Below are 13,487 nucleotides of genomic sequence, written 5' to 3' on the forward strand. Positions count from 1 at the left end.
TGTCTCTTGTCAAAGACCTTTTAATACTGATCACACTTGTTTCACTCTCCCAAATCCCAGTTTGCTATTGCCATTGCTATAGCACAAATCCTCATCTTTTTTATCACTTAATTATTCTTTTCCTTGTTGATTGTTCTTGTTACTTCCAATTTACCATTCAGCCACTGGTTGAATGCGTTCCTCTTTTAACTGCCACTTCTATTTCCTTCCACCACTATCCTGTGGTTGTTTCCCTTATTCCCAGCACCTCTGCTGCTGTATCTATAACATTGGATTTTATGTAACCATACATGTCCTCTATGCTTATACTTAACATACTTACACCATTGGATTTTATGTACTTGTGCATGCTTCCCCCCCCCTCCCTCACTTCCGTGAATCCTGCACCTTGCCGCTGGTGGGGAGGCTTGCGTACCTCACCAATACAGATAGCCGTATCTTAGGTGCAACCACAATGGAGTCATATCTCTTGAGAGGCCGGACAAACGTGTGGTTCCTGAAGAGGGGCAGCAGTCTTTTCAGTAGTTGCGGGTGCAAAAGTCTGGGTAATTGACAGGTCTGGCCTTGTTACATCAACCAAAACAGACTTGCTGTGCAGGTACTGTTAATGGCTGAAAGCAAGGGTAACTACTGCCATAATTTTTCCCGGGGACACGCAGATTTACTGTATGTTTAAATGAAGATTGTGTACTCTTGGGTAAAATATTCTGGAGGTAAAATATTCCCCCATTTGGATTTCCAGACAGGGACTACTCAGGAGGCTGTCATTACCAGGAGAAACAGAACTGGCATTCTACGGATCTGATTGTGAAATGTCAGATCCCTTAATCAGATAGTTAGGTTAGAAAATTTTAAAAGAGAAATGGATAGGTTAAAGTTAGATATAGTGGGAATTAGTGAAGTTCAGTGGCAGGAGCAACAGAACTTCTAATCACGTGAATGTAGGGTTATAAATACAAAATCAAATAATTGTAATGCAAGAGCAGGTTTAATAATGAATAAAAAATAGGAACACAGATAAGCTACTACGAACAGCATAATGAACCCATTATTGAAGCCAAGATGAACACGAAGCCTACTCCTACCACAGTAGTACAAGTTTATATGCTAACTAGGTCTGCAGACAATGAAGAGATTGAAGGAATGTATGATGAGACGAAAGAAATCATTCAAATAGTTAAGGAAGATGAAAATTTAATAGACATGGGGGACTGGAATTTGAAAGCAGGAAAAGGAAGAGAAGGAAAAGTAGTAGATGAATATGGAATGGGGGTAAGGAATGAAAGAGGAAGCTGTCAGGTAGAATTTTGCATAGAGCATAATTTAGTCATTGCTAACACTTGGTTTAAGAATCATGAAAGGAGGTTGTATACATGGAAGAGGCCTGGAGACTCCGGAAGGTTTCAGATTGATTATATAATGGTAAGACAGAGATTTAGGAACCAGGTTTTAAATTTTAAGATGTTTCCAGGGGCAGATGTGGACTCTGAGCACAATCTATTGGTTATGAACTGTAGATTAAAACTGAAAAAATACAAAAAGGTAGGATGTTAAGGAGATGGGACATGGATAAATTGAAAGAACTAGAGGTTGTAGAGAGTTTCAGAGAGCATTAAGGCATCATTGACCTAAACACGGAGAATACATTCAGTAGAAGAATAATCGGTAAATTTGAGAGATGAAATAGTGAAGGCAGCAGAGGATCAAGTAGGTAAAAAGGTGACAGCTAGTAGAAATCCTTGGGCAACAGAAAAGATATTGAATTTAATTGATGAAAGAAGAAAATGTAAAAAATGTAGTAAATGAAGCAAGCAAAAAGGAATACAAGTATCTAAACAATGATATCAACAGGAAGTGCAAAATGGCTAAGCAGGGATGGCTACAGGACAAATGTAAGGACGTAGAGGCATAGTGGTAAGATAGATACTGCCTGCAGGAAAATTACAGAGACCTTTGGAGAAAACAGAACCACTTGTATGAACATCAAGAGCTCAGATGGAAAACCAGTCCTAAACTCGAGGGCAATATTATTGAATTTGAATGGGAGATATGGTGCTGCATTTACAATTGGACAGAGAACAAAGACCTAAGCCGAAACAAGGCCCCAGGAGTGTACAACATTCCTTTAGAACTACTGATAGCCTTGGGAGACCCAGCCATGACAAAACTTTTCCAGGTGATGTGCAAGATGTACGAGACAGGCGAAATACCCTTAGATGTCAAGAAGAATATAGTAGTTCCAATCCCAAAGAATGTAGGTGTTGACAGGTTTGAAAATTACCGAACTATCAGTTTAACAAGTCATGGTTGCAAAATACTAATACAAATTCTTTAGAAACGAAAGTAAAAACTAGTAGGAGCCGATCTCGGGGAAGATCAGTTTGGATTCCGTAGAAATGTAGGAACACGTGAGGCAATACTGAGCTTATGATATATCTTAGAAGGTAGGTTAAGGAAATACAAATCTACATTTCTAGCATTTGTAGACTTAGAAAAAGCTTCTGACAATGTTGTTTGGAATAAGCTGTTTCAAATAAAGAAGGTGGCAGGTAAAAAATACAGGGAGCAAAATGCTATTTACAATTTTTACAGAAACCAGACTGCAGTTGTAAGAGTCAAGGGGCACAAAAGGGAAGCAATGTTGAGAAGGGAGTGAGACAGTGTTGTAGCCTGTCCCTGATGTTATTCAATCTACATATTGAGCAAGCAATAAAGGACAAAAAAAAAAAAAAATGGCTCTGAGCACTATGGGACTTAACAGCTGCGGTCATCAGTCCCCTAGAACTTAGAACTACTTAAACCTAACTAACCTAAGGACATCACACACATCCATGCCCGAGGCAGGATTCGAACCTGCGACCGTAGCAGTCGCGCGATTCCGGACTGAGCGCCTAGAACCGCGAGACCACCGCAGCCGGCAGTAAAGGACACAAAGGAAAAATTTGGAGTAGGAATTAAAATCTATGGAGAAGAAATAAAAAACTTTGAGGTTTCCAGATGACATTGTAATTCTGTCAGAGACAGCAAAGGACCTGGAAGAGCAGCTGAACAGAGTGGACAGTGTCTTGAAAGGAGAATATGAGACGAACATCAACAAAAGCAAAACAGGGATAATGGGATGTAGACGAATTAAATCAGATGATGCTGAGGGAATTGTATCAGGAAATGAGACACTTAAAGTAGTAGATGAGTTTTTCTATTTGTGGAGCAAAATCTCTGATGATGTTCAAAGTAGAGGGATATAAAATGTAGACTGGCAATGGCAAGGAAAGCGTTTCTGAAGAATAGAAATTTGTTAACATTGTGTATAGATTTAAGTGTCAGGAAGTCATTTCTGAAAGTATTTGTATGGAGTGTAGCCATGTATGGCAGTGAAACATGGATGATAAACAGTGTAGACAAGAAGAGAATAGAAGCTTTTGAAATGTGGTGTTACATAAGAATGCTGAAGATTAGATGGGTCGATCAAGGGCTAATGACGAGGCACTGAATAGAATCGGGGAGAAAAGGAATTTGCGGTACAACCAGAGTAGAAAAAGGGATCGATTGGTAGGACACATTCTGAGGCATCAAGGGATCACCGATTTAGTACCAGAGGGAAGCGTCGAGGGTAAAAATCGTAGAAGCAGACCAAGAGTTGGATATACTAACCATATCCCGAAGGATGTAGGTTCCAGTAGTTATCTGGAGATGAATAGGCTTGCATAGGATAGAGTACCATCGAGAGCTGCATCAAACCAGTCTCTAGACATTTCCTCTGTACTTCTTTCAAATGATTCTTCCGATGTTTTTTCCAGTCTGGTGGAAAAGAATGGTCATATACTTTCAACTTTTAGACTGTCAATATTGAAGTATAGAGTTTCAGCTTTTTCAGCATAATTTGTTTTAATGTTGTTAGAATAATTCTTTGCATTCTTCGATGGCCAAAAACTCTTTATTTTTACTAAATAATGGTCCGATCCATACTGGTTCCTCCATAATATCTATTATCTGCTGTGTTGAAATTACTCAAATGTCTAACCATAATATAATCTATTATAGAACGAAGTTCTCTCATATTCTGTTGCCAAGTATATGTGTGTATATCACTGTGTTAAAAAAATCTGTCGGTAATTTTCAGCTCAAACTGTTCACAAATTTCAATCAGTCGTTCTCCATTGTCGTCATATTCTGTTACTCCATGTTATCCCACTACTGGGCATGATTCTGTAATTCCTACTCTTCCTTTCATATCCCCCATGAAAATCAGTTCCTTCCTCCTTGGGATTTTTTCAATCGTCTTTCTAAGGATTATCCAGAAAGTATCTTTCTCCTGGTCTCTTGTATCATTTGTGTGTGCTTATACAACAATAATTACAACTTCTCTGGCAAACAGTCACTTCTACCATAATATTATTTTGGCTAATAAATCTCCAATTTGCCATTCTCATTTTCCCTGCTTTCCTTATCATAATGGAGACTCCCGCTTTGGCTCTTGCCACTTTGGAGACCCTACTCCAAATATGTGCATAATTATCAAGTTGTTGTTCTCCTTTGTCTTTCCTCTTGGTCTCACATAGCACAACAACATCCATTTTGAACTGTCAAGTTCTCTTGGTAATATAGTCAGATTTGTGGAGATAACTTGCACATTCTAGCATCCAAATGTCATTTCCTTTTTTTCTTTGCCAGCTCATTGTCCGTGATTCCAGTTTTTCCCAGGCATATCACTAGGCTTTTTAGCATTTTAATTTTTTCATGTGAGTGAGGAGCTGGCCCACTGCCACAACCCACAATACATCTACATCTACATCTACATCTACATCTACATCCATACTCCGCAAGCCACCTGACGGTGTGTGGCAGAGGGTACCTTGAGTACCTCTATTGGTTCTCCCTTTTATTCCAGTCTTGTATTGTTAGTGGGAAGAAAGATTGTCGGTATGCCTCTGTGTGGGTTCTAATCTCTCTAATTTTATCCTCATGGTCTCTTCACGAGATATACGTAGGGGGGAGCAATATACTGCTTGACTCCTTGGTGATGGTATGTTCTTGAAACTTCAACAAAAGCCCGTACCAAGCTACTGAGTGTCTCTCCTGCAGAGTCTTCCACTGAAATTTATCTATCATCTCCGTAATGCTTTCGTGATTACTAAATGATCCTGTAACGAAGCGCGCTGCTCTCTGTAGGATCTTCGCTATCTCTTCTATCAATCCTATCTGGTACGAATCCCACATCTACATCTATACTCCGCAAGCCACCCAACGGTGTGTGCCGGAGGGCACTTTATGTGCCACTGTCATTACCTCCCTTTCGTGTTCCAGTCGCGTATGGTTCGCAGGAAGAACGACTGCCGGAAAGCCTCCATGCGCGCTCGAATCTCTCTAATTTTACATTCGTGATCTCCTCGGGACGTATAAGTATGGGGAAGCAATACATTCGATACCTCATCCAGAAACGCACCCTCTCGAAATCTGGACAGCAAGCTACACCGCGATGCAGAGCGCCTCCCATGCTGAGTCTGCCACTTGAGTTTGCTAAGCATCTCTGTAATGCTATCACGCTCACAAAATAACCCTGTGACAAAACGCACTGCTCTTCTTTGGATCTTCTCTATCTCCTCCGTAAACCCGACCTGGTACGGATCCCACACTGATGAGCAATACTCAAGTATAGGTCGAACGAGTGTTTTGCAAGCCACCTCCTTTGTTGATCGACTACATTTTGTAAGGATTCCCCCAATGAATCTCAACCTTGTACCCGCCTTACAAACAATTAATTTTATATGATCATTCCAATTCAAATCATTCTGCAAGCATACTCCCAGATATTTTACAGAAGTAACTGCTACCAGTGTTTGTTCCACTACCACATAATCATACAATAAAGGATCCTTCTTTCTATGTATTTGCAATACATTACATTTGTCTATGTTAAGGGTCTGTTGCCACTCCCTGCACCAAGTGCCACTGCAGATCTTCCTGCATTTCACTGACATTTTCTAATGCTGCAACTTCTCTGTATACTACAGCATCATCCGCGAAAAGCCTCAGTGAAATTCCGATGTTATCCACAAGATCATTTATGTATATTGTGAATAGCAATGGTCCTACAACACACCCCTGTGGAACAACTGAAATCACTCTTACTTCAGAAGACTTCTCTCCATTGAGAAAGACATGCTGTGTTCTGTTATCTAGGAACTCTTCAATCCAACCACATAATTGGTCTGTTAGTCCATATGCTCTTACTTTGTTCATTAAACGACTGTGGGGAACTGTATCGAACGCCTTGCGGAAGTCAAGAAACACGGCATCTACCTGGGAACCCGTGTCTATGGCCCTCTGAGTCTCGTGGACGAATAGCGTAAGCTGGGTTTCACACGATCGTCTTTTTTGAAACCCATGCTGATTCCTACAGAGTAGATTTCTAGTCTCCAGAAAAGTCATTATACTCTAACATAATATGTGTTCCAAAGTTCTACAACTGATCGACGTTAGAGATATAGGTCTACAGTTCTGCACATCTGTTCATTGTCCTTTCTTGAAAACAGGGATGACCTGTGCCCTTTTCCAATCCTTTGGACCGCTATGCTCTTCTGGAGACCTACGGTACACTGCTGCAACAAGGGGGGGCAAGTTCCTTCGCGTAGCCTGTGTCAAATCTAACTGGTATCCAATCAGGTCCAGCGGCTTTTCCTCTTTTGAGTGATTTTAATTGTGTCTCTATCCCTCTGTCATCTATTTCGATATCTACCATTTTGTCATCTGTGCGACAATCTAGAGAAGGAACTACAGTGCAGTCTTCCTCTGTGAAACAGCTTTTGAAGAAGACATTTAGTATTTCGGCCTTTAGTCTATCATCCTCTGTTTCAGTACCATTTTGGTCACAGAGTGTCTGGACATTTTGTTCTGATCCACATACCGCTTTGACATAAGACCAAAATTTCTTAGGATTTTCTGCCAAGTCAGTACATAGAACTTTACTTTCGAATTCATTGAACGCCTCTCGCACAGCCCTCCTCACACTACATTTTGCCTTGTGTAATTTTTGTTTGTCTGCAAGGCTTTGGCTATGTTTATGTTTGCTGTGAAGTGCCCTTTGCTTCCACAGCAGTTTTGTTACTCTGTTGTTGTACCATGGTGGCTCTTTTCCATCTCTTATGATCTTGCTTGGCACATACTCATCTAAAGTATATTGTACTATGGTTTTGAACTTTGTCCACTGATCCTCAACACTACCTGTACTTGAGACAAAACTTTTACGTTGAACCGTCAAGTACTCTGAAATCTGCTTTTTGTCACTTTTGCTAAACAGAAAAATCTTCCTACCTTTTTTAATATTTCTATTTATGGCTGAAATCATTGATGCAGTAACTGCTTTATGATCACTGATTTCCTGTTCTGCATTAACTGTTTCGAATAGTTCGGGTCTTTTTGTCACCAGAAGGTCTAATATGTTATTTCCACGAGTCTGTTTTCTGTTCAACTGCTCAAGGTTGTTTTCAGATAATGCGCTTAAAAAAATTTCACTGGATTCTTTGTCCCTGCCACCTGTTATAAACGTTTGAGTCTCCCACTCTATATCTGGCAAATTAAAATCTCCACCCAGAACTATAACATGGTCGGGAAATCTACTCGAAATATTTTCAAAATTTTCCTTCAGATGCTCTGCCACAACAGCTGCTGAGCCAGGGGCCTATGCAGACATTCAGTTACCCTGTTTGAGCCTGCTTTAACCATGACCTTCACCCAAATTATTTCACATTTCAGATCTCCGTCAATGTCATTCGATACTATTGCACTTTTTATCACTATAAAGATTCCTCCCCCTTCACTGTCCAGCCTGTCTCTGCGGTATACATTCCAATCTGAGTTTAGAATTTCATTACTGTTTACATCTGGTTTCAGCCAACTTTCTGTCCCTAGTACTACGTGGGCATTGTGACTGTTTATTAATGAGAGCAGTTCTGGACCTTTCTATAGACACTCCTGCAGTTTACTATTACCACATTAATACTGTTATTCCTGTAGCTTTTTGCCTACTACAACCTTGTCGTGTCTCAGGAGGCGTCTTGTCGGGCCTAGGGAGGGAATTCTCTAACCTAAATAACCCACATGTGCACTCCACATGTACTCCACTACCCTTGCAGCCGCTTCCTGCGTGTAGTGCAGGAGGTCACGAAATTTGCATCCCAGATCTCCGCAGAATCATCTGAGCCTCTGGTTTAAGCCTTCCACTCCGCAAGTGAGGCTTTCCGCCTTCACCAACTCCGCCAACTGCCTGTATGAACTGAGGATTACATCGCCTGTATGAACTGAGGAAGAACTCTGAACCCAGATGGCAGGAATCATTGGTGCCGATATGAGCAACAATTTGCAGTTGGGTGCACCCATTGCTCTCTATCGCTGCCGGCAGGGCCGCCTCCACATCTCTGATGAGAGCAGAGAAAGAAATGCCTGCGGACATATGGACTTTCAAGAAATTTATATATTTATTGGTAGGTCACAAGTACAGTCCATCCACCATGCCCTCTTTTTTTCTAAAGCAGAGCCATCTACACCACAATAGGTTAAAGAAATGGGCTCTGTTTCTACACGGTCGCAGAAGGAAGTACGGACTGCACAGCAGGTTCTCTACTGAGATTATTTCTAGACTGGAATGGTTATTATATACCGTGTGATCAAAAAGTCAGTATAAATTTGAAAACTGAATAAATCATGGAATAATGTAGATAGAGAGGTACAAATTGACACACATGCTTGGAATGACATGGGGTTTTATTAGGGGAAAAAAAAATTAAAAAAAAATACAAAAGTTCAAAAAATGTCCGATAGATGACACTTCATCTGATCAGAATAGCAATAATTAGCATAACAAAGTTAGACAAAGCAAAGATGATGTTCTTTACAGGAAATGCTCAATATGTGCACCATCATTCCTCAACAATAGCTGTTGTTGAGGAATAATGTTGTGAACAGCACTGTAAAGCATGTCCGGAGTTATGGTGAAGCATTGGCGTTGGATGTTGTCTTTCAGCATCCCTAGAGATGTCGTTCGATCACGATACACTTGCGACTTCAGGTAACCCCAAAGCCAATAATCGCACGGACTGAGGTCTGGGGACCTGGGAGGGCCAAGCATGACGAGAGTGGCGGCTGAGCACACAATCACCACCAAACAACGCGCGCAAGAGATCTTTTGCACGTCTAGCAATATGGTGTGGAGCGCCATCCTGCATAAACATCGTACGTTCCAGCAGGTGTTTATCAGCCAGGCTGGGGATGATGCCATTCTGTAACATATCGGCGTACCTCTCACCCGTCACGGTAGCAGTTACAAAACCAGAATTACGCATTTCCTCGAAGAAAAAAGGCCCAATAACGGTAGATGTGGTACATCCACCCCACACTGTGACTTTCTCGTCGTGCAATGGAGTTTCCATGACAGTTCTAGGATTTTCGGTAGCCCAAATTCAGCAGTTGTGGGCATTGACAGACCCTCGGAGCGTGAAATGAGCTTTGGCGGTCCACAACACGTTACTCAACCGATTGTCATCTTCCGCCATCTTTTGAAACGCCCTCTGCTTCACTAAATCGCCGGGTAACAGTTCATGATGCCGATGGATTTTGTACAGATAGCATCAGAGGGTACCCCTCGCTGCCAACCAAACAGTAGTGTATGGAATGACGGTGCGACATGCGACAGCACGAGCGCTGACTTCTCCATGCATAGATGAACCCGCTACAGCACTTTCTTATCTGTCTCAGCAGCATTACACCTTGTGCTCGGTCAGCCACTACAGGGACTATCATCGAAACAACCCGTGGCTTCGAACTTCGGAATTATTCTCGCCACAGCTGCATTTGTCAATGGACCTTTACTCGTTTGAATCCCCTTCCTATGGCGATAGGATCGTAACGCTGAACTAGCACATTCCCCATTCTGATAATACAGCTTCACTAAAAGCGCCTTTTCAGGTAACATCAACATGCTGCGACTGCTGGCGCATCTGATTCTCTCTCTCATTACAGCTCCTTTTATACACGATTGTCATGCACAGTCACTGAAGTTTTGCTGTCCAGTGCCATCTGTCAGACATTTTGTGAACTTTATTTTTTTGGTTCTGATAAAACCCCATGTCATTCCAAGCATGTGTGTCAATTTTTACCTCTCTATCTACATTATTCCGTGGTTTATTAAGTTTTCAAATTTATACTGAGTTTTTGATCACCCAGTACTTCAAGCGGGGTGTCCTAGTGAACTGGGAAATATACAATGAACGATCACTGGTTCTGGAATGTAGAAGTATGTTAGTTAATGATGTACAGATATGTTAGTTAATGATGTGCAGTTTCTGCCAGTTATACGACTGTGACGTACTAATCATAGCTGTGTTACCATGCAAGTGAACTAATGCTCCCTTTCACTTTTATATGTTGTGAAATATATTAATACTCACATACCTCAATACTGCTGCATTGACCAGCACCTTTGAAAGTTTAGGGTGTGTTGGGAAATTCATTATTCGTTTTCCAAGAGCTGTCAAATTTTCATCATCATCTAGAGCTCCTATGGCAACTAATTCTGAGACACCCAATTGAATTGCATCTTCACTCGGTGGTTCAGGCATCTCTGATAAGAATTGTGCTGCTTTTTGATTTTTAACCAACCCCTGAAGGAAGAGAGAAGCGAAACTATTTAAATCACATAAACAACATGAAAATATGTCAACAATATTATGGAACAAACAACACACATATATTATTACAAATTTTGTCAATGTGGTTCTCCCGCAGCACCACAAAGGAATTATCCGAATCAGGTAGAAATCTGAAGATGTGATGTAGAGGGCTATTACAAATGATTGAAGCGATTTCATAAATTCACTGTAGCTCCATTCATTGACATATGGTCACGACACACTACAGATATGTAGAAAAACTCAAAGTTTTGTTCGGCTGAAGCCGCACTTCAGGTTTCTGCCGCCAGAGAGCTCGAGAGCGCAGTGAGACAAAATGGCGACAGGAGCTGAGAAATCTTATGTCGTGCTTGAAATGCACTCACATCAGTCAGTCATAACAGTGCAACGACACTTCAGGACGAAGTTCAACAAAGATCCACCAACTGCTAACTCCATTCGGCGATGGTATGCGCAGTTTAAAGCTTCTGGGTACCTCTGTAAGGGGAAATCAACGGGTCGGCCTGCGGTGAGCGAAGAAACGGTTGAACGCGTGTGGGCAAGTTTCACGCGTAGCCCGCGGAAGTCGACGAATAAAGCAAGCAGGGAGCTAAACGTACCACAGCCAACGGTTTGGAAAATCTTACGGAAAAGGCTGAAGCAGAAGCCTTACCGTTTACAATTGCTACAAGCCCTGACACCCGATGACAAAGTCAAACGCTTTGAATTTTCGGCGCGGTTGCAACAGCTCATGGAAGAGGATGCGTTCAGTGCGAAACTTGTTTTCAGTGATGAAACAACATTTTTCCTTAATGGTGAAGTGAACAGACACAATGTGCGAATCTGGGCGGTAGAGAATCCTCACGCATTCGTACAGCAAATTCGCAATTCACCAAAAGTTAACGTGTTTTGTGCAATCTCACGGTTTAAAGTTTACGGCCCCTTTTTCTTCTGCGAAAAAAACGTTACAGGACACGTGTATCTGGACATGCTGGAAAATTGGCTCATGCCACAACTGGAGACCGACAGCGCCGACTTCATCTTTCAACAGGATGGTGCTCCACCGCACTTCCATCATGATGTTCGGCATTTCTTAAACAGGAGACTGTAAAACCGAAGGATCGGTCGTGGTGGAGATCATGATCAGCAATTCATGTCATGACCTCCACGCTCTCCCGACTTAACCCCATGCGATTTCTTTCTGTGGGGTTATGTGAAAGATTCAGTGTTTAAACCTCCTCTACCAAGAAACGTGCCAGAACTGCGAGCTCGCATCAACGATGCTTTCGAACTCTTTGATGGGGACATGCTGCACCGAGTGTGGGAGGAACTTTATTATCGGCTTGATGTCTGCCGAATCACTAAAGGGGCACATATCGAACATTTGTGAATGCCTAAAAAAACTTTGAGTTTTTGTATGTGTGTGCAAAGCATTGTGAAAATATCTCAAATAATAAAGTTATTGTAGAGCTGTGAAATCGCTTCAATCATTTGTAATAACCTGTACATGTACAGACAAATGATCACATTTTCAGAAAAATTGGATGATTTTATTTCAAGAGAAAGATCTTAACAAACTGGACAAGTTAATAACATGTTGGTCCACCTCTGGCCCTCATGCAAGAAGTTATTTGGCTAGGCACTGATTGACAGAGGTGTTGGATGTCCTCCTGAGGATATTGTGCCAAATTCTGACCAATTGGTGCATTACATCACCGAAATCCTGAGGCGGTTGGCGGGCCCTGCCCATAATGCTCCAAATGTTCTTAGTTGGGGAGAGATCTGGTGACCTTGTTGGCCAGGTAGGATTTGGCAAGCATAATGACAAGCAGTATAAACTCTCGCCCTGTTTGGGTGGCCATTATCTTACTGAAATGTAAGGCCAGAATGGGTTGCCATGAGGGCACTGTGCTGTAGGGGCACCACAGATGACAACTAAAGAAGTCCTGCTACGAAAAGAAGACACCCCAGATCATCAATCCTAGTTGTCAGGCCATATGGTGGATGATAGGTTGGTATCCTACTGCTATCCAGGGCACCTTTGTTGGCCATCAGGGCTCAATTCGAAGCAGGCCTCATCACAGAAGACAATTCGACTCCATTCAATGAGATATCACGCCGTGTATGGAGACACCCCGGACAGCAGTGGGATACCAGTTCGAGTGTCATGCGCCATAGGGCTTGACAACCAGGATTGGTGGTCTGGGACACCATTTATTTTCATAGCTGGACTTCTTTGGTTTTCATTTGTGGCATTCTTTATGGCAAGCTATCTGGGCTTACATTTCAGCATGATATTATCCAGCTGCACATGGTGAGAGTTTCTCCTGGTTGAAACTCCCAGATATTTTAAAACTGTATACTGGACCAAGACTTGAACTTGGGAGCTTTGCCTTACCTGGGCAGGTGCTCTACCAACTGAGCTACCCAAGCACAGCTCATGACTTGCCCTCAAAGTTTTACTTCTTCCAGTACCTTGTCTCCTACCTTTCAAACTGTGAGGATGGGCCATGAGGCATGCTTGTGTAGCCCAGTTGGTAGAGCACTTGCCCATGAAAGGCAAAGATCCAGACTTCAAGTCTCGGTCTGGCATACAGTTTTAATTGGCCAGAAAGTTTCATATCAGCGTACACTCCTCTGCAGAATTACAATTTCATTCTTTCTACCGCTTGTCTCTGTGGTCGCAAAACCCTACCTTGGCCAGCAAGGTCGCCAAATCTATTTCCAAATATCTGGAGTGTTATGGGCACGATGCTCCAATCAGCTCATAAAATTTCGATGCCCTAACGTGTCAATTTGAACGAATCTGGCACGATATCCCTCAGG

At 42.0% G+C, this 13,487-nt stretch overlaps 1 protein-coding gene across 2 annotated transcripts in view; it reads right to left on the reverse strand.

Annotated features, from left to right (window-relative positions):
- The window catches only part of LOC126191346 (ATP-dependent RNA helicase DHX30-like), a 303,809-nt gene that overhangs the window by 79,643 nt on the left and 210,679 nt on the right, over positions 1-13,487 (reverse strand). For both annotated transcript variants that reach the window (XM_049932185.1, XM_049932186.1), the window contains one exon: positions 10,447-10,655. In XM_049932185.1, the coding sequence (XP_049788142.1) occupies positions 10,447-10,655 (209 nt within the window). The remainder of the gene's footprint in view (positions 1-10,446; positions 10,656-13,487) is intronic.

This window comes from Schistocerca cancellata, chromosome 6 (genome assembly GCF_023864275.1).
Source record: "Schistocerca cancellata isolate TAMUIC-IGC-003103 chromosome 6, iqSchCanc2.1, whole genome shotgun sequence".
NCBI classification, from domain to species: domain Eukaryota; kingdom Metazoa; phylum Arthropoda; class Insecta; order Orthoptera; family Acrididae; genus Schistocerca; species Schistocerca cancellata.